This window comes from Cryptotermes secundus, unplaced genomic scaffold (genome assembly GCF_002891405.2).
Source record: "Cryptotermes secundus unplaced genomic scaffold, Csec_1.0 scaffold334, whole genome shotgun sequence".
NCBI lineage: Eukaryota > Metazoa > Arthropoda > Insecta > Blattodea > Kalotermitidae > Cryptotermes > Cryptotermes secundus.
The window spans coordinates 918,138-945,057 of NW_019731573.1; the positions used below are offsets into that span (position 1 = coordinate 918,138).

At 42.7% G+C, this 26,920-nt stretch overlaps 1 protein-coding gene across 1 annotated transcript in view; it reads right to left on the reverse strand.

Moving 5' to 3' along the window:
* LOC111867122 (cadherin-89D) overlaps window positions 1-26,920 on the reverse strand; it is a 220,428-nt gene that overhangs the window by 43,134 nt on the left and 150,374 nt on the right. Inside the window, exon 4 of the mRNA XM_023856657.2 lies at window positions 17-147. Coding sequence (XP_023712425.1) covers window positions 17-147 — 131 coding nt within the window. The remainder of the gene's footprint in view (window positions 1-16; window positions 148-26,920) is intronic.

The window sequence follows — 26,920 nt, forward strand, 5'->3', positions numbered from 1 at the left end:
AGAGTGTAAAACGTACCTTATCAACTGGTTGGATACTAAGATTTTGTCGAGGATGTACCTCGACCTGAAGAACCTCGCCCCCAACAGGTACATTTTCTGGCACCCGAACAAACCTCAGGTACTCGCCTGCTGGATAGAACTGACAACCTGCATTGACAAACAGCAGTAAGTATCAATAAATACAAAGGTAATCTTAAGCTCTGTACTTCATAGTCTGGCCGCAATTTAATGATCCCTCTTATCAGCGCTCATGGCTGTACCCCTCGAAACAGCATTGTCCGACAATAATGTACTGGCAAGGCACATTGCCAGCACTGCTCAGCTGCACATGCTGGTATACATTCTGAAAGCTTCCGAGTTCAGCCTTCAACGTCTGGATTTGCAATTGGGAACAATGCTACATTTTTCCTTCAGGGTTTCAACATCTCAGTCACACTATGTCTGGGATTAGTAAATCACGGATCAAGTATTCATTTCGGTCAATGGTGCCACTTCCTTTAAACTTAAGTTGTACAGAAAATAAAGCATCTAGCTATAGGTTTTATTGATATTTTCTATGAAATTCGCGAAATCTTGTACGATATGTAAGTGCAGATTATGCAGCATGACCATGAATGATGAGTAAATAAGGATTTGGAAGTGGAGAGTCATGATTTACCGCCTGGGATCTCAGTAGAAGAGCGAGGAAATGATGAATTCCCCTCTCTTAGTTCTGAGTGAAATTTTATACATAGAGCCTGCTCATGTAGACCACCGCAGTCTCAAATTACCCACGTTTATCCTGAAGATGGTGGCACAATATCCTTCTGAAACGTTGGAACACACGTACAACACTACAAGGTGTTATACTTGAGAATCTCGATTCTCAGTTAGAGTTACCAGAATTTTTGTGGTTTATTAATTTATATATTTATAGTTAATAGCTTAGATCAGGGGCACGCGGTAGCGTAGTTGGTTGAGGCACTACTCTACAAGCCAGAAGGTGGCGGGTTCAAGTCCGGAAGAAATCATTGCATTGTTTCAATTGACCTAATTTTTCCAGCAGCACTATGGTCCTGGGGTCGGCTAAGCCTCTAACAGAAATGAGTACCAGGAATATTCTTGGGGGTAAAGGGCGGCCGGCGCGTAAGGCTGACAACCTTGCCGCCATCTATGAGCCGATTGTCTAGAAAATATGGGAACCTCAACATCTCACAACCCTATGGGTCTCCACGGCCTGTTACAGGGATAGCTTTACTTTTTTACTTTTATAGTTTAGACCGCCTCTGTGGTCTAGTGGCCAGAGTTCCTGGCTACAGATACAGAGATCTCGGGTTCGATTCCCGGCGCTAGCAGAGTTTCTAAGAAGTGGTGGGTCTGGGAATGAGGTCCACTCAGCCTCGTGAGGGTAATTGAGGAGCTACTTGAATGGAAAAGTAGCGACTCCGGTCTAGAAAACAGAAACTAACGGCCCTGGGGATCCGTTGCGCTGACCAAGCGACACCCTCTATCCGCTAAATTTGGCACTAACTTCGCCCACAAGCGGCGGTCGCTCGGCCGGTATAGTTCACTTGCAGACTAAAGCCACGGATTTATATTTATAGTTTATTTAATGACACTGCCAGTAACTCAGAATATATGGCATTAAATATCAGAATGATTAGTTAAAATGGGCCGGAAATACATGGAGACAGAGAGCCGTTACCCAATTTAAGGGGCTATCAGACACTTGCCTGGAATGACCGAGAAAACCACGAATCTATTGTGTCAAATTCATCAATGTTCCAACCGATATTTGAACCGGGCACCATCAAAATACGGGTCAGAATCGTCACCACATTCACTCATTTTTATTTTTCTTGGCGTAAATTTGAAGAGCATATCGTGACTGCAAATTTGAGGAGCTACGGAATTCGATTGAGATTTTAGTTCGTCCTGAAAAATATAGGGCTATTACCCCGATTAGGATATTACCGCTTCCTTTCAAATCCTTTCAAATTTATAATTAATGTAACATCCTACCGACCGATGTTATAAAATCACGACAGAGAAACCGTCGTTAAATAACCTACAAAAATAGAGGCTCTATCCATTACAGTGTTTTGTACACATCCGTGTAACATGCCATGGAGGCCCATAGGGTTGTGAGGCATCGAGGCTCCCACATTTTCTACACAATTGACTGACAGATGGCTATGAGGTTGTCAGATTTAGGTGCCGGCCGCGATTAACGCCCGGGAAGATTTCCGGGTATTCATTTCTGTTAGAGGTTGGGTCGACTCCAGTGCCATGGTGCTGCTGGAAGGTTAGGTCAATTGAAAAATCCAGGGAACCAATCAGGAATCGAATGCGCAACCTTCCGGCTCATAGATTAATGCCTCAACCAACGACGCTATCGCGTGTCCCGGTACGCAGTAATACATCTTTGATTTTCTAGAAGGAGCTTTTTATATCTAGGGCAACATATCCTAAAATGACGATAAGCAAAATTATACACAACTTGGCTGTTTATTTACATTGTCCAGTTACATAAACTTTAAGGTATACTTCATGAAAACGCACATGTATTTAAAGGTTTGACGGGTGAATGCCTCAACAATAGTTTTAAAGCGTGTGTCCCCATGGGTGTCTATGCCAATTTGTACAAGCAAGGGTGGAAAGAAAACGGCACCTCTGCAAAGACTGTAGATGTCACATGTACATTTCTTTGTTCTATTTGGAAATCCTGCACATTCACCATGTTCCCTCATGGAACAGCCAGCGCACTTACTCCATAATTTTCTTGGTTTCGAATTACTGAACACATCATTGAAACACAGGCATGAAACATCGTCGTCAATGTTATCATCTCTCTCAAAATATAAGATTTTATCTTCATCTACTGCAGAAAATGCAGCAACTTTTTGCCTCCTTTTGCAGCACGCCGCTTATGAACTCTTCTTCCGTCATCCTTGCTCTTACGTTTCGATGCTTATGGACTGCTTGTTAACATTTAGAGCCTTCATGTCTTCGTTTCTTTGTCTGAGATAGAGAACCGCGAGGAGAGGGCGTCAAATCGGTTTGCTTCACTGCAAGTTTAGCGGCTCTAGACTCTGCTGGTGAATGCTGATTGGTTTGAGAAATGGAAGGAACAGGTTCTGCTGGAAAGTCTTGGTTGATTTGAGATCAAACTGAAAGAACAAGTTCTGGGGGTGAAGGCTGGGCGTTTTGAAACTTGTTTGTGTTTTTTTTTTTGGTCTGTGAATGATTGAACCGAATATCATATAAGATGTGCCGATTACACGACCACATTCTCCTCTTGGTGAATGCGCTCTAAAGCATTTGGTTTTTGACAGCTTTTTCGTATACTTCAACAAGAAACCCAGCAAACTCGATTGTCCGTTAGATCCCTTACTGAATGGCATTTCAATTACTCTGTCACTTCCTGGTGATAACAAGTCTTTAAAAATCCATGAACGACAAGTGACTGAAGATGACGGTTGCAGTGAGGTGTAAGGGACAGGATTAACATAATATGATTTTTTCCGGTAAGTTAGGATATATATGTATTTATGAATGGAATGCCCGTCCGATATAAGCAAAACGCTGTTTTCCTCTGAAGGATTAGCATGCTCCTTAGAGTGCTTAATCTGTTTTAGGAATATAAGTCCAGGTATCCAACCTGAATCAGAGGTTAGTCCTAAAGATCCTGTTCGTCCTCCTACCAGTTCACTTTTTTAATTTCTTCCATATGGCAAAGCTGCTGGAATGTAACTCCCAGAATAAATCATGCAGCATAATGCTGCGACATTCTGTCTACTTCAGCTCTTGTTATGGAACCAACTTGAATTTTTCTTTCCATTGTGGGGCATGCGGTAGCGTAGTCGGTTGAGGCACTATGCTACAAGCCGGAAAGTCGCGGGATCGAATACCGATGAGGTCACTGGATTTTTCATTTCACCTAATCCTTCCAGCCGCGCTGTGTCTCTGAGGTCGACTAAGCCTCTAACAGAAATGAGTACCAAGAATATTCCTGGGGATAAATGGGGCCGAAGTGTAAGGCTGAAAACGTCACCGCCATCTATGAGCCGATTGTCTAGAAAATGTGGGAGCCTCGACGTCTCACAACCCTATGGGTCTCCACGGCCTGTTACAGGGAAAGCTTTACTTCCTACTGTGGAGGTTTCTGCACCGTTGAAAGAGCGGGTGGGCAGATGCATCGACATTCCATATCCTGGTAGAATGGATTTTATGCCTCGTCAAAATTGTTCTGAAGTGCTGAAGAACGAACTGAACTTTGGCGTGTTAAATGTCTCTACTCGACCAGATGGTATAGCTTCAGGACATCTTTGGAAGATGTCTAGTTGTATCGACGCCTCTTCAAGACACCCATCAGAATTCAAGGACTCTTACTTTCTGCAAAATTAAATGTCACTTCTTCTGATATCGCCCCACGTCAGGGTACACAATCTGGCTTCCACTAATTCTACATGATCTACACTTTCGAGCTCATGTTATCATTCAATTGATGTTCCAGAACCTCTCATGAGTTGCCAGAACCAGTTCCTTTTGCTACATACATAAGCTGTTTCGTATTCTAGCACGGGAAACAGCAGCTTCAGCTCCTGACATCTTCTCACTGTCACGGTCCGTTGTAGTATCTGTATATCCCAAAACTGGCAAATGGTTGTCCTGTGACAAACGGCCACCATTACTTTCTGTAATCATTTTTATAATGTTGGGTTTATGATAGTGCGTAATTACGAGAAATGTGACGGAAACATCAGAGTTAAGATTTAGTTTCATCCTGAATTATTAACATTACTATTTCTATCTAATAATAATTAGAAGATTTAGGATTTCTTTGCATGCCCCTGCAATCATATTTTGGAACTAATCAGAAAAAGTGACAGAGACGTATTATTTTATCCTTGTGACATCCTCAAATGAAATTTCATGTTAGAGCGAAAGTATCTGGCCACTGATTTTAGTTTCTCGACAAAATGTTACTTCTAGATATAAAGTAACTAATGAGCCTGCTTAATGCTCCCAAGAAAAGATTCTCTGGCGACGGTGTGCAACATCCAGAATTACCGGGATTTTCAAATTTGGCCGTCGTCCCGCATTCTAAAGGGTATTACTAAAGATGATGCTTTGGAAACTGGATCTGTTTCCTTCCTCAAGTGAGGGGGGAGACACCTACTCCGTTGGATCCCTTAGAAAAAACTAACCTCAATCACTGGACCGGTGATTGAAGTCAGATTTTAGGTTTTAGAATACCGGAGGAGGAACAAAGTCAGAAACCTAATAATTCCGAGAAGATCGGTTGTGAAAAAGAATAACAGTGCAAGCATCCACATAGAAAATTTCTTAAAAACTTATTAATAAAATTAGAAAACAACACAAATGCACCAGCAGTGTACCTACAAGAGAAGAGAGAAACTGCAGACAGACTGGAAAGGTACACCGTCCTACCTCTACCACACAGATGTGAGTAAAATCCAAATAAAAGATTTGAAATAATACCTAAGTAAACAAAAAGGGTATATGAGTGACGCCACTGGACATATTCATTTATTGCAGCTTCTGCACATTATGTGCAGTAAATGTGTGGAAAAGAACTTCTGCGCTTAATCTTCCTTCCACTGCCCGAAGTCCATAAAATACGCAGCGCACGCTATCGCCATTCGCAGGCGACAACTTCTGACAGCTTCTGACAGCTTCTGAGCATCTTAAGGCCAAAACTTCCTTTGCTACCGATTAAAATACAGGAAATGGTATGTCGTTTAGGACAGGTTCCTTTAACTTATTTCCCCCACGAATTAGTTCCAAATATTACTTACATACTCATGGACCTGAGCCCTTCTTGAGGAGCCGCCAATTCTGCAGCTATTCAATACTTTTTCAGCATTTTATAAAATCCGAAGGTTCATTACCGTATTCACAAGAGCCCTACACGGGCCCTTATCCTGAGCCAGATCAATCTAATACATACCACTCCATCCTATCTCTCTAAGATCCATTTTAATATTATCCACCCACCTACACCTTGGTCTTCCAAGTGGTCTCTTGCCTTCAGGCTTTCCCACCAATATCCTATATACATTCCTCTTCTTCCCCATTCGTGCTACATGCCTTGCCCACCCCATCTTCCTTGACTTGATCATTCTAATTACACTTACAAAAGAGCACGAGTTATGAAGCTCCTCATTATGCAGTTTTCTCCAACCACTTCGCTTCTGTCCAAATAATCTCATCATCCTCTTCTCGAACATTATATTTAAATTTTATCAACGTTGAAATGTTCATTTTATTTTGACCCTTCTATGTCTAAAACCAAAATTTCTCTCTTCGGGAATGTTTAATCCGATTGCCAATCCAAACCCCGTGTCTAGTCACTGAACACATGAAAATACAACAATGTTTGTACATGATCTCTTCGCCTCCACTCCCCCAGTTGTCTCCTTCCTTCAAGTTTAGCGACAAAGACTTTCGCATTTATCATCTCTCCTAGGAGTGTGACGTGTCTTGCAAGTTTCATTGTGTCTAATATCATAGGCGTAATAATGCAGTCCACTCCAAGTTACAGGGCTTATGATAAACGAATTTCACAGAATAATCGTAAACGCCGAATAATCAGTCCAAGAGATAATAATCAAATTTGGTGGACTAATTTTAGCTGTTTGTGCTATCAATTTTGTTGAGTCGGTAATCTATCCAATTGTTCAGTCCGTTATGTATAAGCTTACAGTGGCACAGCATTCTTAAACAACGTGGCTCATTACAGAGAATGTGTAAGAACTAGAGCAAAGTACAAACTGTCTTAATATGTATAATAAAACGGAATGAGGAAAGCAGAAGATAAACTCCTGAAGAAGCAAATCAGAACGTGAAACATAACATACACTCTGTATTTCTATTCGATATGTTTTCGGATAGAATTTTACCAGGGATCCCGGCAATCCTGGCTGAGTTTTTTCTTGGTTTTCTTCAGTCCCTTAAACACGTGTGTACAGTATTGCGATTAAGTCGCTAATTCTTCAATCCATATCATTTTCTATTCAAAAATTACCACACGACTCAATCTGACGCTACACACCATAGCTACTGATAGACCTGTAAAATATACCACGAAACACTAGTGTGTTACAGTAGACTTAGGAACCACTGTTTGAGGAACAAGACTTGAACAAGCCTCACATGAAAAGCATGGATAAAACTTCAGTTTTACGTTAACGCACTGACTGGAGGAAGTACGTGCTGTACGATAGACAAAGTCACTTTTCACAAGGTTATGACAAAATAAATTGGTCGGTGAAACCATCAATGAGTCGGAACATACAACTGTCCATGCTGGCGCTCTGACATACTTAGAAACATATATATTATCCTTATACCAGTATATATATATATACATACACTATATTCTCAGCCTCCTCTTTAATGAGTTATCCTTGGTACTAGAAACGCAAAGCATAAATGAGACTCGGTAACTTAGCATACAAGCGCGCCTGTAGTTAAACATATCCTCAAGACATTGGTGTAGGAGAAGAAGCCTATACAACACAGACAAGGCGGACATTCATACTTTTTTTTCTGTGTGTGGGTTATACTGTATAATGAGGCTCTCAGGGCCTTTTAATGGGTCGCGAAATCTGATACATAATCAAGTGAAGTTGAGGGCTAAGGTTATTGTTAAGTATGCGTCTAGAGAGTGTAAGTGCTCTGCTGGGATGTCGCAGATGCTACCGTTCTCATTTGTATCGCTATGCGCATGCGGTTTCAAATTTTGCGTCGTGAAAAAAGCGGCTCGGGAAACAGTAGCCAGGGCTATACAACGTCAAACGGTAGGATTGATGAACTGAGTACCAGGAATCTTCCTGCGCGTATACGGCGGCCGGCGCGTACCGCTGACTACCTCAACGCCTTCTGTGAGCGGATTGACTAAAAAATGTGGGAGCCTCGACGTCTCACCGTCCACGGCCTGCTACAAGGATAGTTTTGCCTTTTTCATAACTGCCGGCGCGTAAAGCTGACATTCCCACCGCCATCTATGAGCCGATATTCTAGAAAATGTAGGAGCCTTGACGTCTCCCAACCATATGGGCCTCAAACTGCCGGTTACAGGGATAGCTTTACCTCTTTAACATCACTGCAGGAAGAGTATAAATTAAGAACATTCTGAATAATGCCGTTGTTCCTCTTAGTTTTTGTAAGGCTGCGACAACTCTGCTGTCTCTGGTTCGAAGCCCGTTTGAGGCATGAGTATGAATGCACTTTTCTCTGTATCCCCCTCGTTTTTGAGCAGCGGAAGCGACCTTGCATTACGTTCTCCCTTCCTACTAAAATTGGTCTTAAATAATTACCGTGTCAGGCTACAGACTGGATTCATCTTGCTCTGGACAGGGATAAGTATCGAGACGCAGTAAAATCTGTAATGATATTTCTGTTTTTAGAAGGGGAGCTTCTTCAACGCCCTACAAATTATTGGCTGTTCTAGAGTGGGTCTGATCCGTGGGGGGGGGTGACACTGGGGAAACATTTCTTTTTTTCTGTTTGCGTGATCAATGAGTAGTTTCCCGGGTACCTTGAAAAGTGGTCTTCAGTATTCTCTTGCGATATTTACATGTCACTAGTGTTAACCCCTCTTTGTACAGAGTGTAACGAAAGATGCGGACAGATATTGGGCACTGGTTTCAAGCACAAAAACAAGAAAAAATATGCCCGGAAATATTTAATTTGTGGGATATCAAAAAAGGTAAAGCTATCCCTATAAGAGGACGTGAAGACGAGTAGAGTTGTGAGACCTCGAAGCTCCCACATTTTCTAGAAATCTGGCTAATAGATGGCGGTGAGATTGTCAGCCTTACGCGCCGGACTCCCTTCACCCCCAGGAAGATTCCTGGTATTCATTTCTGTTAGAAGCTAATTTGACTCCAGGGATATATTGCTCCCAGAAGGAAAATGTCAATTAAAAACTCAATGACCTCATCGGGAATCGAATCCGTGACCTTCTGGTCTGTAGCATAGTGCCTCAACCTACTATGGCTCCAATTTGTGAGTTATAGCTGAAAGAAAGCATGATAGGTTTCCGGCGCATTTTAGCTTTGCTGTGCTGCATGCTGTCAGTAACACATCTCTTGACCGATGGATAGGTAGGAAAGGACCCGTTGTATGGCCTTCACTCCCGCCCGATGTGAATCCTCTGAATTTTTGGCTGTGGGAACACCTAAAGCCCTCGTGTATGCGGCTCCTGTTGACAACGAATTGGCACTTCATCATCGAATTGTGGATGCCTGTCAGACTATCCGCAACTACTCCGGAAACTTGGAACGGATGGGGCGATCCGTGATGAGGCGTGTTGAGGAGTGAATTCAATCCCATGTAGGAGTGTCTGTGCAATTATTATAAATGTACTCTTTCAGTTATAACCCATAAATTGAACGTCTACGGACACACGTTGGTATGGACACTCTTTTCTTGTGTGGTGTGTTGAACTAATATCCAAAGTTTGTCTGCGCCAATCGGTTACGCCTCGTAAGACATCACTACTTTTGCGAATTGTAACACCATTTGGAAAGTCGAAGAAAATTCGGAAGGAAATTTCCTCCTAGTTCCAGATAGCGCTAAAACACTACTGAGAAACTTGTGTTAATAAACTGGAAACTAACGCTCCAAGATCTTTTTTCTAACAGTAGAGAACTCGGATGAAATCGGAGCTCTGGTTGAATATTTGTCTCATCACTCTCCTGCACAAGAAACAGGAATATCACAAGGTAGGCGGGATAAAAGGCAGAAAAAGAAAAGCTGCCCCTGTGGTTAATTAAATAGAACAACGCCATGTAGAAGTATGGACGAATGGACGTGTAATTGTACCATTGTTCACCTCGGTACGAGATAATGCTGGGTTGTCAGATTCACCCTCCGGCCGCTTTAACCTCGGTAAAAGTGCCTCTGTACGCATCGGATAGCAGGCTGTGTGAGCTCCAGAACCAGTACGGAAGTTGTGGAATAGAGAAACACTTCTTGTCCTTGCCAGGAATCGAACACCGGTATTCCAACCCGTAGCCCGTCACTATATCGACTCAGCTACGCGGGCTCAAAAGTGACGGTAGGAACTGCCACTAAGCTGCAGCTGCAGACTCTCTGTTGCCACGCGATCTCTTAGTCTGCATTTCTTTAGCTCGTATTTCTGCATTCAGTCTCAACGTAACGGCTACAGCGAAGAGCCAGAAGCTCGACACAAGTCGTCAGCTGCATATACAGTGCTCTCATTCCCAGGCTCCATGAGACTGGCGTTTCTGCAAGTATTAGTAGCATATCCGCAAGATATGTCAATCAGTAATGCCTTAGTCAGTCAGGCCAAGGCAAAACCGGAGGGCAATTGTTGACTTTTCCATGCTATAAACACGACTCTGACAAGGGAACTTAATTTCGCCTTTGACATCAATAAAAGTCTCATCTTTACATTTTATCGGGACTCAGTTACCAGTCTGTGACTGTCCCTCAATGCGCAATAAGTTACCGTGAATATTTGCGATTAAAAATATACTATTTTAAAATGAAAGGGCGTTTAAATAGTCAACGGGAACGTAGTTTTATTCTTAACATTGTCCATATGAACACTGGATGTCCATCCATAAGAACAGAGTGCGACCTGGTATTCCGCTCTAGCCAGGTCGCCTAATTCAGATCTGTACCAGTTACTGACAGAAATGTTTGGTGGGCGTAACACAGTGCGGTTTCACTTTTTGAGGATGCGTGGTCTCACGTTCCGCGCGAGAAGGTGGTCGTTGTACCATGACGCAACACGCTCCCGTGTAATGTGCGGGCAGACACCTCCTTAATCACGCTACTTGATTTGCCCCTTCATTACCTGGTCAATTACAATGTGACATGACGCCTGAAAGCCAGATAAGACAATCGTTATTAGGCAACATCTCCGTAAAGAGATTTCGGCGGCAACGAATACTTAAGCAACAATAGAAGTACTCTTGGACTATAACGATGAAAATTGTATCTTCTGTTGGATCAGACCTGAGGCTGTGTAACTAGGGTCCAAGGCTGGCAGAATAATTGAGAGTCTCTCTTGAAATCCCAGTTGAATGACTGAAAAGAGATGGCAAGAAAGGAATTAAGCTGTGAAAAGAAGACATCATCTTTACGGTAGTTACAGTGAGATACAATTGCTATATTGAAATCCGTTGCCGGAATACGACTAGTAAAGACTGAGAACCCTAGTGAGTGTGTAACGGTGAACTGTAAAGTGTGTAGGTCAGCCATAGCGCTGTATTACCTGCAACCCCGAGAGTGTGTATAAGGTGTCAATAAATCCGATAACCAATCCAAACCCCGTCTATGGTCACTAATACACGAACAATGTGATCAATTATTAATAAAACGCATTGATTTCTCATTTACTGGCTAAGCAAAACCTGCAATATTTGAGGTTCTCACGGCGGTGGTTATGAAAAGCAGTGGCTTCTGGGGTATAGCGTCGGGTCGTCCGCTGGAAGTCAACCGATGTTTCGGAAGAATATATTTCCTCCATGTTCATGGTTGAATAAGCCGAACAAGATAAGAGTTTGAAAGCAGAAGGCTAAACAAAACCTGATTACCGTCTGCAAACTCGTAGCTTTGTAAAGCGAAAATTCAGAAAGTACGTCCGTAAGGGACATAGAGGACCGATTGAAATATCTTCTGATATGTCCGTGCTTCACATTCGATGTTTCTCATGCACGTAATTCGATACTGTCTACAGGATAAGCCTGCCATATGTTGCTGTTCCCTCTCCTGCCATTTATTTTCATAATTTAAAATGATAAGTTCCATTTACTTTCATGTGTTCACGTTCTGTGCCAAAATTCCTAATAGGGAACACAGAAAATTTATTTGCCAGCTTCACTTTCCCTTCAGGTGGATTCGGAACCCTGCGGGTCGCCTATAGGTCCATCCGACAAGAAGCAGATCAGAAACCGCTGAACAGATCTCCATCCGACTGCATATTTGGCAGTTCTACTAACTTCTGTCTGCACATTCTAATTTTTATTAAACTCGGGAAGAAATAAGTAACAGAGGAAGGATGTCTACATGCTTTGTGTTCGTTTGTTGAAACTTCTTAAAAATTTATCGCAACGAGAAATGTTTCCAATAACATTTGTAGAAAGATGACATTATTTTATATCCATCCCATCTTTATAGAAAATGTCGGGTTTTTTAAATAGTTAAATAAGAATTCCTATGCTATGCTATATCTTCTGAAATATATAATCAAAACTCAACAATCTGTAAAATCTAGAAGCTTGTGACTTCAATACATTAGTACAATCATTGAATTTTTGATATTATCAATCGTCCCCTTTTAATTTCAAAACGACTTTTCGGAGAGTGGAGTCTGGCTCCGTCTTCAAGTAAAAGGCTACCGGAAGTAGGGACTAGCTGTATTGACTCGACATAACTGAGGAGGCTTTTTCCTGAGGATAGAGACAGAGGCCAGTCTCCGAAACGTTGTTTGTTTTAAATAAAAGCAGGCCGATGGGTTATGTTCCAAAAGTAAATTACCGAAGTGTCTTATTCTCTATAATAACTACATGAAGCTTCCTTCTGCCAGGACTTCCTAGGTCTAAATATGTATATATAAATAATATAATATTACATAAGTTATTGTCACGTGATGGGGTGACTATAGACTGGGTTGGATTGGTATTTGAGTATATCAAACACTTACAGATCGTAACTACAAGTAATTGTAGCGCTATCGCTAATTGACTCATTGAATTCGCTACAGCACACATTTAAGTCTGCTGTGTGTCCACCAGTCGTTGCCTAGTGGCGGATCCAACAATGTCCTCTGCTTCCGTGCTTACTTTCTTACAGGCTGGCAACTTTCTGACAACTCTCGACTCTCAACTCCACTCCACTCTACTCTACTGCATTAACTGAAGTCACCTCGGTCGGTCGAGTGATATAGCCTCGAAGCGGACCCATAGTGAACATCGCTTCCAGCACTTCTTCTGTTGTGTCACGTAGCTATCGCATGGACCGCTTGGAAACGCCGCTCCCCGCCCATCTCTTATTGTTGCATGTCTTGCTCCTCTTTTGCGTGTGTACGGGCCATTACATAGCAACGGGTCTAGATGCTACAATATCAAAATTAATTTATCTCAGTAAACCTGTGAGATTTGGCCATTCGCAATCACTTCGGCCAAACGTGTCAGTTAACTTCAGACCCACTGCAAACCACGCCTTTGCTGTGAAGGTTGTGGGAAAGTGATACATAAATCATTAAATGAACCGCAGTAACCAAAACTGTAAAAGAAAATGTTACCATAATTTTTAATGCATTATTTCGTCGTCTGAGATATTGAGATATGCCGCGATATCTCTGTTACGATGGTCGATTCAGTCCTGGGGCTTTGCAATGAAACACATTTCCAAAAATCAAATTCATACAGACCTTAGCAGGAATCATGAAGGGCATACAGTATCAGGGCCGGAGAACCTCGTGTGTTGTTGTGGTTGTTGTGGTTGTTTTTGTTGTGTTGTGTTGTGGTGTTTTGAGTCCACCGAAGACATATTCTACCGTAGAGGGCACTGATCAGTGATGGTTATAGAATACGGTCATTCATGGAAAATTTCTCCCACCTACATGCATTTTCAAGACTGAGCACTAACTAAGGGAAGTACATTTTAATAACATTCTTGTGGTGAACAGTAAAAGGAGTGGTTTGGAGTGGTTATAGCGTACGATCAGATTGAATGAAACAGGGTGGTTGTCGGAATTTTTTTAAATAGGCCAAAAAGTATAGGGAAATTTTAGAGCATGATACGCAAAAGCCACAAGAGAAAAGGTGGATAGAAACTGAAAATGACAGGCATCTGTCATTTTCTGTTCTCTGTGGGTTATTCAACAATTCCTTTTCAGTATCGAGGCAATACAGGACAATATTGTGACGCGATATAGTGACTGTCGACTGGGTTTGATATTGGATATTCGTTTTATTGATCACTTATACACACAATTCTGCACTATAAGTAATTACAATATTATCGCTAATCTCCACACCTTACAAATGATCATAGCACCCGCTAAGCCTCTTTCCAGCCTGCTGTGTCTTCATCAGCCGTTACCTGACAACGGCTTCTAACAGTGCAGATTCTTCAGCTTCAAGCGTGCAGTTTCTATCTTCATATCCTCAATTTGCAGATTTCCCTCTCAATTGACTACTACTGGGTCGCCACAGTTTTCGGCACGGACCACACGGAAAACGCCGCTTCCAACAGTAACTCTATTGTTGTAGAGGCGTGTTTATGTTGTATCGTTTGTTTCGAGGAATTCATCTAGCAACGGTTATACACGCCACAATATAAATTGGAAAGTACTCGGAAGGAGGCGGTCACAATCTAATCAAGGTATTATAGAGCGAAATTAACCGGAAGGTCTGAGTAAAACCATGAAGAACTTCAGCCAGGATATGCGATGTTTTGGCCGAGATTCGAAGGGATCATCTCCTGAATACAAGTCTAGAGACTTACCAGGAAACGAATAGCATAGACTAGTGATTTGTGAGGTGGGTAGATTAGCGGTACGGCTTTGATTGATTGTAAATAAGAGAGATTCTAAAAGAAGGTGGCAGTAAATCCAATCATCCAGTCCAGAGCCCGTTACTATTCGTCACGGAACCTCGGACACGTGACAATGTATACTGTTAAGGCTCATGATCTTTCAAATTTCAGTACAGGAGGTGTATACATAGTAACCGTCGTAATTCGAAAGGTTGTGTCAAAACGAAGAATGAATTCTAATTAAGTAAGATTTGAGGCTTTCACGGCGGTGACTATGAAGAAAGCAGTCTTCTGGGTACCGGTACCGGTTCTCACGGTCTCTTCGCTTGCAGATTTCTTATATTTTTTCTTCTACCCTGAAGATGGAGGCGATACGTTCCTCCGAAACGTCGGTTAACACCACATATACACGGTGCCAAATCCCAGAAGACTGCTTTCTTCAATTCTAATTAGGTTCTTCGCTTGCTGTAATTAGCGCTTCCTCCTTTCCGACGGAGCAGGGTGAGACCGGATGCATATGATAATCTCTCTCGTTACTTGAACCATAAAACGTGGGAGTTCATAGCGTTATGCAGACTCTTGAGTGTGGATGAACTAGCCTGTGTGGTAGTTAAAAGTACCAAGCATAACTAACTCCGTGAAGCAGTTGTCCTCCTGAAGAAATAAAGACACTCTGAAGCCCGGGAAATTCCCTGCCTTTCCTGAAGCCGAAGTTCCATTAACCTTCCGCAGGATCCAGACACTGGGCTTACCTTTGGCCAGTTTGATTCTCATATTACGGAAGATTGTAATTAAAATTAATATATATATTGTGACTTGACGTCCGAAAGCCGGAAGAGTGGAGCCAGATTAGACGTCCATTGCTAGACAACGACTCGGAAAAGAGGTTCCCGCGGGAACGAATACATAAACAACAATAAAAGCATTTTGGGGGGGGGTCTAACGATGGAAAAGGTGTTCCTGCTTGATCGGACCCCAGGCTATAAACGAGGATCCAAGGCAGGTTAAGATAGAGGAATAAAAGGGGCTTAAACTTTTCGGTGGTCAGGCTTATGACTGTTCAAGCTTCAATTGTAGCACAAGGGACGTAAGATAGGAATGATCTGTTTTGCAAATCCTGTACTGACAGACTTGTATATATCGCAAAAGGAAGAATTTTCAATAACATATTATATGGGCGATATATACACTTGACGGAAGGCCAAGCATATTCGTAAGAGAAAATTCCGTCTTCCCGTCAGAGAGGATGTTACATAAGGACTAAGACCGCAAAGGTTAAGCCTCTGGTCGTGGGTCTCAAAGGTGCTCAATTCCAAGAAGAACTAAATCACTGGATGCCGCCGGTCATAAAGTAACTCTGACTTTGACTTTGATTTTGATTGTGATTTTGACTTTGACTTTGACTTTGACTTTGACTTTGACTTTGACTTTGGCTGAGGAAGAATCGAGGGAGTCTCTTGAGACGGCAGTAGAAGATAACTGAGAAGCAATTGCAACAAATTCAGTCGAGACATGAAAGTCAGTCTGTGAAGAGAAGACTTAAGCGTGTGATTTAAGATTTCACACTGTGCCTCAGTTCCAGTCAGACTTATAAATCCGTTGCTAGGATACGACTAGTGAAGATACAGGAGGCTTAACGTATCCTAGTGTTGTAGTGGGAACCACTGGCTAAGGCCACTCCCTCAGTGCTAGAACAGAGATTTAATTTATATCGAAGATGGCAAAGTAAGTCAAGAGGTGATATTTCTGACTTGTACACAGGAGGCATCCAATTCGAATCATGACCGGTACATCGAAAATCCCGAAACACACACTTCGTTGTTTTATTCAGTCCCTGCAGTAATAAAACTGGATATAATTTCAAATTAGGTCAGGACCGCTTATTTCCAGGTCCTACCTTGTTCATTATTCATTTGGCAGCCCACAATTCTTTACTATGTAGTCTGAGCTACTGACTGACCTTGAAAGCACCATAAAAATAAGTTTGACTATAGGGTTAAGGATTTTCGAAGTTACCCTGAAGATGGACCTTCCGAAAGTAAGTAATTCTCCACCAGGCCACACGCTGTCACATCCAAGCAAACAGTAATGTTCTTACAAATATTACGTTTCAGGACATTGTCCATCGTCCTGTTTTCAATTAAAACACACCGTTTCGGAGACCGGATTCTGTCTCTGTCTTCAGACGAAACCTATCTCCGGAGATATGGACTAGCTCTGTCGACAGGGTCCAACTGAATAGGTTCCAGCCGAAGACGGAGACAGAATCCAGTCTCCGAAACATTGTGTAGGACGATGCATAATGTCCACAAACATAATATTTGTATTAACGTACTATACTCACAAATGTTTAGATTGTGTTCTTCGTACCCACCTGAGTATCTCAAATCTCACACTTCCGGTGTTTTCGAATAGCGAATTTAATTGGCCTCGAGACAGAAGTTCTCAGCGCTCATGCGCAGAACCTTCCTAATACGCGACCGAAAAACATTGGGCAACTCCCAATTGTCTGCTGTTTTGTACTAGAAGCGGCAGATGTCTTTTGGGGGGTGGCGGATGCTTTTAACCCCATGGGTGAATTTTGTTTTCGGACATACAGTACTCTCGCTTCGCCTCGTTTTCAACAGTCTTGATGTTTCTGTCACATATTACTCGACACATCCTTGTCTTTACGGTTGGTTCATCATTCCAAACAACTGAAGGAACATGCAATGGCAGTAAATACTGTACTATGACCTGTCACGGAGTAGTAAAGGGTCAGCGAGTTCGCTGGACCTAAAGACGCCAACATACGAGATTAAGGTTCTCACGGTGGTGATATAACGCCGTGTAGTCTGGCACATCTTTACCAACATTTCAGGAGGAACTTGCTGCCCCCACCTTCGGAACCGAAGACAGCTTTTCCACGAATAATTACTATGCAAGATTTGAGGTGATGATAGCCGTGACTTCTACAATGCGAACCTGTGTGCTCTGCTAGATCACTGTCAGCGTTTCGAAGGACTATACTGAATCTTACTCCTAGGAAATGCAGAATCTGACATTTCACGGTGATGGAAATATTACTGACTTCTTCTACTGATATCCGTGCACTCTCACATATATAAAGTAACCAATGTTTCGCTGGAACTGCTGCTTCTGTCTTGAAGGTATATGTTTTTTAATTGCTAGTGGGGTGGTACTAAGTCCCTTGTACTGCGGCCACTTCTGGCCTATTGTACCAGCCCCAGATGATAGGTGAGGGTGATTGTGGAGCAATTAGTGGAATGAAGATTGGCAGGGGAAACCGAAGTACTCGGAGAAAACTCGCCCCAGCGCCACTTTGCCCACCACAAATCCCACTTGATCAGACCCCGGGATCGAACGCGGGCTGCCGCGGTGGGAAGCCAGCGACTAACTGCTTGAGCTATGGCGCGGCCCTCGAAGGTATAAGGTTGGGAATAGAGACAGCAAGACCCTCAGAAACATTAGTAACGACCTTCCAGTTTACATGACGTCACATGCCACAAGACAACAATACAGGTTATATCCATCCAGGCTAGCTTTCTGTCTCTGTTCTTATGGTCCCTGTAGCTGTTCTTCAGCAACTCCTGCCCCTTCCATTACATCCAGGCTAGCTTTCTGTCTCTGTTCTTATGGTCCTTGTAGCTGTTCTTCAGCAACTCCTGCCCCTTCCATTACACATAATTCTATAGCTATTAGAACCATCTTATACATGTTCCTCGCAGGATCATGAGCTTACCCATGTTTCTCTAAACGGAATTCCATGACACACACCGGCTTCTTCTTCATGAACTTCTCCCATCTCCTCTCGTGATGTGGCATTCCGCCACACATACGAGTACTAATTCCGAACCTGCTTTCACACAGGAAGTCTCCACGCCTTGCCATACCTTAGGTCGTTTAGTTGCTTGCTGTGGCTCGGAGTCGAACCTAGGTCAGATCATGAATGATCTGTGGTGGAGACCGTAGCACTGGGAAGGAGGCTTTTCTCCGAACACTCCGGTTTTCCCTTGCCAAATTTAATTCCACTAACTTCTTCACATTAATTACTCTTCCTATCACAGCGATACCTAGTCTCGGTACTGACATCGTAAAATGAGTTTCGCGTGGAAACATAAGCCAGAATTCACACTCTCTAATGAATTCATGGACGAGCACAGTGGCCACGCGGTCTAAGGCATGAAATATCTTCGCCCGCTAGAACGCTGGGACCGTAGGTTCGAATCCCACTCAAGGCATGTATATTTGTCTGTGTTCATTCTGTATTTCTGTAGGTAGCGGTCCTACGTCAGGCTGATCTCCGTCCAAAGTGTCCTAACAAATATCTAAGGTTAAGAAACCGAAATGAAACTAGTGTTTCACGGATGTCCTACGCTCCAAACTCGAAGCAGCAGAAATAAACAGACAGACAGACAGATAGATTTCGTGATCTTGACTTGAGAACCATAATCCAAGTTTCAATTGTTTTTTTTGTTCTCATTGGTGTGAGACCGAGTATACTTAGCACTGCGGCCAATACTGGCCTACTGTACCACACTCAGATGATAGATGAGGGTGATTGTGGAGCACCTGGTGGAATGAAGATAGGCAGGGAAAACAGAAGTACTCAGAGAAAACCTAACCCAGAGCCACTTTGTCCACCACAAATCCAACATGACCAGACCAAGGCTCGAACCCGGATCGCCGCTGTGGGAAGCCACAGACAAACCGACCTAGTTATAGCGCGGCCACATTTCAACTAACGCTAGATGTTAATATCAGGCCTGTGAATATATTTTGCAATATATTATCAACTACTAGGCCCTGGGGTTTACTCAGCCTCTAACAGAAATGAGTACCAGGAATTAATTAAATAATTTTCCTGGGGAGTAAAGCGCGGCCGGCGCGTAAGACTGACAACCTTACCGCCATCTTTGAGCCGATTGTCTAGATAATGTGGGAGCCTCAACGTCTCACAACCCTATGGGCCTTCACGGCCTGTTACAGGGATAGCTTTTCTTTACTATTACTGTTTCTCTCTTCAAGGAAATGTAAGTAAAAATTACGTAAGTTAGCAGCAATATCTCATTTCCATGGCCTCTGTGCAGAAAGTTGATATATTCAATTTCATACTTGGTCCAATACATTTCCAATGTATGTCAACTACCATTGATATGAAGAGACGTTCAGAGCTGATACTGGTAGTTACCCGACACGTCTTATGCAGTGAAATTACTGGATTCGAGATTATAATGCCGCTAGAGACATCGACAATTGTCCCAATTTCTCCCTATTTTCTTGTGGTGTTAAGGCCTTACGTTGGCCTGACGTTGGCCTGACCAAGCATCCGAAGATTTGTACGGCTCTTCAAAAAACTTCATGTTGCTAAATCTGTCGAAACAACATAGTGAAGATGATGATGATCTACAGGCAAAATTTTCGGCAAAAGTCGACACTGTAATGCCGATTGCAACAGAGGGTACGTGGTAGCGTAGTTGGTTGAGGCATTATGCTACGAGTCGGTAGGTCGCAAGATCCAATCCCGATGAGCTAATTTGATTTTTCAACTGATCTAACCCTTCCAACCTCCCGAGGTCCTTGCCGTCGACTCAGCCTCTAACAGGAATGAGTACGAGGAATTTCTTGGGGCGTAAAGACGCGGCAGGCGCGTAAGACTGACAACCGCACCGCCATCTATGAGCCGATTTTCTAGAAAATGTGGTAGCCTCGACGTCTCACACCCCTATGGGCCTCCATGGCCTCTTACAGCGATAGCTTTCACTTTATCCTATAGTGCCGCTTATTGCTGTCAACTTCTGATTTTATCGTAAGTAATTGAAATTAATTTTCATTGGTTTCTAAGGAATGATAAGCCTCCAAACCGACTACGACAGACCCCCTTTTGGATTATTTGAAATACAGGCTTATCACAGCGGCCGCGCGTTCTAAGGCATAAACCGTCTTCGCCCGCTGGAACACTGGGATCTTGGGTTCGAATCCAACTTGAAGCATTTATGTCTGTGTGCTTTAGGTCTGTCTTATGTTGTTTTGTGTGTAGGAAGCTGCCTTGCTAGAAGCTGATGCCCTGTCCAAGGAGTCCTACCGACTGTGTATAGCTTTAAAAATGGGAAAAAATGGCCAAGGTCTAAAGGGCTGTAGAGCCATAGAGAAAAGAAAAGAAAGAAAAAGGGTTTGAAATACAGTCCCTCACCAGAGAGTTCATTCTGTTGTTAAGTGAGAGTATATGTACACATAATTTTCCCACAGCTCAATGCAAGCCTGAGAGGTTAAATTAACGTGCTTAAGATCGCTGAAAGATATGACACTGACACGACAAGGGGAGCATTTAATGCATGAGGGCGTGTGTTCTCGGTTAGTGCAGGTAAGCTGGTGAAGCGGTTACATTCTGTGCTTGTACTTGGGATGTGCTTGTTTCGACTCTCGACCTGGTTGAGGTTTTCTGTGGTTTTCTTCCTAACTAAGAGCTGCGTATCATTTAAATCCTACCTGCATTTGGCAAGGGGCACTCAGTTAATTCTACAAACATAAGAACACTTTTAGTCAAAGCGTAGTTCTACGGCTCGTTGTGAGTGCACCTGAAACACAGTGCGACGTGTTTTTCATCTCTGATGCACATTCAGAACTACGCTATACATGTTTGTCACGCTTCAGGTTTGAACTTCCTTCCTCCAAGTTAAAACCGGTTTGTGCGATTTACAGATATAACCAAAGTTAACATTACTTTAAATTAGTTTAATGCCCGTTGAACCTTCAAAGGAACGACTTGTTTGTTACTCTACCATACTGATGTTGTTTACAAACTGACTGCAGTTTGGTTAGAGCCTAAATATTTCAACACCAGCGCAGAGATAACGGGACAATAATACTTTCTCATGTATGCGGCGATGGCTCTAAGCGCTTGCGCGGATAAGCCTCAGGGAAACACGCATGCGCTGGCTGGTGTGAATATGGTATTCTGTGGAAGACAACATAAATTACGAATGCAGTTTAGTATCAAATTGTATTGTAATTATAACATTGTATTAGCGATGTGGAAGAAAGCGACCATTGTACTATCTGGCTATTATGGACTGCAGTAAAGAAAGTTCGTCTGATGGGTAAAATCTTTTATACGTGGTACGTTCCGTATATAATGCCTCTATTTTTTTTTGTGTTAATGTGTAACGTCTGAGCTGGATGTTGGTTGTGTTGTAGTAAAGGTTGAACCTTCCCGCCAATGTACTGTTAATTTGGTTGTCGTGCGACAGATAGCGACAGCAGAGCAGTCTACCAAGAGGGCGTCTGACATAGAAGTGCATATGAAAGAGAGATGTGTTATTGAATTTCTCACAGCCGAACAATTTGTACCCATTGACATCCATCGACGCTTGCTAAAGGTGTACAGAGACGATACAGTGGATGTCAGCACAGTGAGGCGGTGGGTAGTGCGTTTCAACAGTAGCGAAAGTGAAGTGCACGACAAGCCACGCCATGGGCGTCCCTGCTCAGCTGCCACTCCTCACAATGAACAGCGCCTCATCCGAACAGTTCAGCAGATAACGACCAGGGACTGTCAATTCTGAACGCTATGAGACGGCGCTGACTAAGCTGAAAGCCCGCATTTCCCCGAGTCAGGCGAAAGAATCAGACAACCTTTCGCTTGCAACAAGATAACGCTAGACCCCATACCAGTTTGGCAACCACCGCGCACATTGCAAAGTTTGGCTGGACTGTCCTACCACATCCACCTTATAGCCCCGATTTAGCACCTTCAGACTTCCATCTCTTTGGGCCTATGAAAGAGGGACTACGTGGGCAACATTTTCAAGATAACGATGCTGTCATTGCAGCTCTAAGAAAGTGGCTAGCCTCTGCTGGCGCAGACTTTTATGGGCGCGGCATACAGGCTCTTGTTCATCACTGGCAAAAGTGCATAACGAATGGTGGTGATTATGTGGAAAAATAGCTGTAAGTAGCTGAAATATTGCTCTATTTAACTGTGTTATTATGATTTCTGTATCTCTTGTAGTTTTCCTTAAAAAAATAGGAGGCATTATATACGGTACGCCCTTAGTAGAATACTGTTACATGACGCGTGAAAGCCGGAATATCGGAGCCAGAGTAGGCAACGTCTAGGTAAACAGGTTCTTGAGGAAATGAACACGCACCCGACAAAAGAACAACTGTCATTTCTATGAAACGGCGAGGTAGACACACCTCTATAAAAAGAGAGGAATTGTTAGAAAACGGTGTTTTCTGCTGGGCCCGCCACGAGTCTATATAACGAGAATAATTGAAGGAATTTCTTCAGTTGGCAGGCGAAGATGATTGAGAAGAGATGTCAACGATATAGTTGGCAGTTGCAGCAGAGAACTGGATTGGGAGTTTTGGAGATGGAAGTTGGCAGATAAGGGAGCAGTCGAAAGAGCTCAGTTGAGAGTTGAAAGTCCGGCAGTGAAGAGAAGACATTATGTGTGCTGTAGTACGGTGATATTTGAAGTGTGTGATCCAGTGAGATTCTTATAGTTCCTCTGTTAAAATCTGTTACCAAGAAACGACTAATGAAGATTGGGAAATCTGATGCGTGCCCGTGTGTGTGTGTGTGTGTGTGTGACGTTGAACTGTAAAGTGTGCAGCTCAACAATAACGCTGTAATTACGTATGGTTCTGAGTGGTGTGCATAAGCGGTAAATAAATCCAATTAGCCAATCCAAACTCTGTCTAATAGCCACATCCCTAAACACGTGACAGAATATTCGTCATTCATAAATTTCTTCATCGCCTTTGGCCATTTCGTGCTTTTATCTCTTTCTGTAATTTCTCCGGACATTCCTGTTACTTTCAATTATATTTCCATCCTATTTAGCGACTATCTATGGCCTGGACGACTGAGGGGTCGGAATTCGAGTTCCGTAAGAGTCAAGAATTTTCTCTTCACGTCGTCAAGACTGGTTTTGGGGCCCACCCAACTTCCTATCAAATGGGTATATAGGGAGATCTTTCCACGGGGGTATAGTGGCCGGGGCGTGGAGCTGGTCACTCCCCCAAACTAATGTCGAGTTCGAGAAAACCTGGATCAATACATTCACTTGCCCATACGTCTTCACGTTGTAGTGCTTAACTGGTTAAGTACAGACACAATTTTAACTTTCTTTGCCTCATTTTTATTCTTCTCTTCAGTCTCTCTCTCTCTCTCTTACTTGATAATTCTAGAACCTGTGAAATCTACAGGTGTACGAGGAAGTCACCTAATACCGTCCAGTCTCCTAGTTCTGTCCGCCGCACTTTTCATGTTCTGTTGTGGTTCACTTTGTCAGAGTTGTTCCTCCTCGGTTGCTCATCGCACTGCGAATCCGTATAGGCATTGCTCTTGTTACAAATATTATAAATTTCTTAAAACAATTGCTTTTTAAGCATACATATAACGTTTGATTTTCTACACTAAAAGCGTTAAATCATAGTTAGCTCCTTATATACACTTTTAGGTAGAACCAAGTATATCCTGTCAACAGTGTCCCGTAAACTGGACGTCATGCCGTTTCCGAAGTAGGTTACTAATATCTCAGTACCGTCCAATGACCGATAGTAGGAATCCATATTTTTCAAAATATTTTGAAAATTATTTATACTTCTTCCTAGATGTTATCAAATAGGAAAACGGAACTTTGAGGCATAAATGCAATGCTGAGAGCAGTTAAATCAGAGCTGTAAAGATGGACTTACTGAAGGCTTCGAAAATGTTCAAGATACGAAGAGAAACGCCGAAAAACTTACATACTTTTAATTAGCACAATGTCTGCAGTGTGGACACTTTTCTCAGAGAAATTGGTGCATCATATTAAATATTGCTAATGGTGATATGCTGTCTGAACCTGTAGACTGGACTCAGTTCACCTGCAGTGACTCTCGTGACAAATAGGGTGATTTATGTGACATTTATTTCAAATTTGAAGTGTTCAGTTTGTTCGAAGTTGCAACTAATTTTATATGTTTCAATTCAAGAAATTTTATTTTACCTATACTACAAAGTTCCACTGATTTTCCTTTTGTATGCCTTTTCATACAACTCAGTTAACTGTTGACATATTGTTGTCGTGTAACCAAAACTTTCGTTAAGTTCAGAGCTCTGAACTCACTGTTGCATCAGTTTCTATATACACAGAAGGAAGACGTACATAAACTAATGAAGTTGCATAACGAGACTACCTGAGGCACCGGTAAAGCGATGGGACAAGTGTAGCAATGTTGGTGGAGGATATGTCGAGAAATGAATTATACTTTTCCAGTTTCGAATATCACATATTTTACGTTTTACTACGTGTATATGCACGTATGACTCTCCCTTGTATCACTGATTCCGCGGGCCCCACTGAGCAGGATTCCGGCAGGTCCCCATACACATTCAGTATACAGTACTGAAAACGAGAACATCCCGCTCGTTCGAAATCGAACCCCAATCTTTGATCACTCAGCCGGTGACATAATCACATATCGACTGAGTTATCAGTACAGAACTATTGGGCTTATTTTGGACTTTTTTTATTGCTAGTGGGGTGGAACTAAGTCCCTTGTACTGCGGCCACTTCTGGCCTATTGTACCAGCCGCAAATGACAGGTGAGGGTGATTGTGGAGCAATTGGTGGAATGAAGATTGGCAGGGGAAACCGAAGTACTCGGAGAAAGCCCGCCCCAGCGCCACTTTGTCCGCCCCAAATCCCACTTGACTAGACCCGGGATCGAACCCGGACCGCCGAGGTGGGAAGCCAGCGACTAACCGCTTGAGCTATTGCGCGGCCATGTTTTGGACTTTATCCATCGTCTGGTATATAGAAGACAGAAAACCACAACGTTCGGAGACTGGATCTGTCTCCGTCCTCAGGTGGATGAGGCAGGATAAACCTACTCAGTTGGGTCCGTTAGAAAGAGCTAATCTCAATCACTGGACCATGGACAATGTGCCTCATCAAACTGAGGACGGAGACAGATCCAGTCTCCGAAACGTTGTGGTTTTTTGTCATCTATATACCAGACGATGGATGAAGTCCAAAATAAGCCTAATAGTTCTGTACACCCTACACCATCGTCAGGATCCTTTCAAGTCTATTCGAGATATCAGTAGTCCACTGAAATTAACAAAGCCGATGAAACAGGAAAACTTATCGCAAATTATCAGATTTCCAGGTGGTCCAGTTGCGCGTGCAGAACATTAATGTAGGTTTGATTAAGAGACCTCCACTAATGCAACAAGAGAATTGGAGAGAAACTGAAAACTGTCAAATCGTCTCAGGAGGACTGAAGAATCCTTTTACGAGAAGTCGCCAATATCGGACATCCGTAAGGTAATTTGAAATAATTTCGATATTAATGTTAATAGAACCGCAATTCCACGAATTTTCATCGGGGATTGATGATACAGCTTATGGAATTCTTAACCTCGGCATTCATTTTTGGGCGAATAATCAACTTCATGTCTCGGCTGCTTTACCCCCGGAGAAACAGCATCCCATATTCACTAGACAGGTAAGTGGGGAGTTCCAAATTTCTATCTGGATTCTGTGCAGAAGATTGTTTGCACACGCCGGGAATTCCTTTCCAATTCTCCGGCCGTCCTGCTCGTAGTCCGGTCACTGTACGAACTGAGACACGCTGGAGTGGAAACAATAGTATATTGCATAATTGGAAAGGGCGTGTCCTATATATTTAGTTGTGTTCGTATCGTAAGGGCATGTTGTTTCAAGAATGGATCAATCTGGCAGGTCGTGACACAAGCGCAACACTTGTTGAAAATATATGTGATTTCAGAGTACTACCTTAAATTAATCGGATTTATCCAGCACGTCTGTATTTGCCGGACTTTCCCTGTGGGCGGATCAACAGGTGGTGCACTGCACAAACCGAGGTCACTATATGGATTAATATTCGAGTTAGAGATTGTAAGTTGTGATAAATGTTCTGTCCGGAGATCAGTCTTGAAGAGATATCGGACCGTCTTTATGGAATGCATCCTGTTGCGTGATCAAAAAACAATTATCATATTACGTTTAACGCAACGCAGAGACTGTATAACATCCAATTTCTTTTATTAAAATTGCAACATGTTTCGACCATTTTATCTTGTTTCCATCAGGTGAATACAAATGCTTAATAAGTGCTCTATTGAATTGCAAAACGCTTTACCTCTCATATGGGCCCATAACAAATTGAATGTTGTATAATCTCTGCGTTGCGTTAGAAAGAACATACACGTAACTGATTAGATACTGGACTGTCTTAGAGAAACAGGTATAAATGGCGCAGGTGTAAAGCCTGTATATACATTTCCTTTTCAGAACGGCACCAAATCACGGATTACGTATAGCCATATGCTTTCAAGTTTGCTTCAGAATAGGCTATTGAGAATGTCCAATAAAGCAAT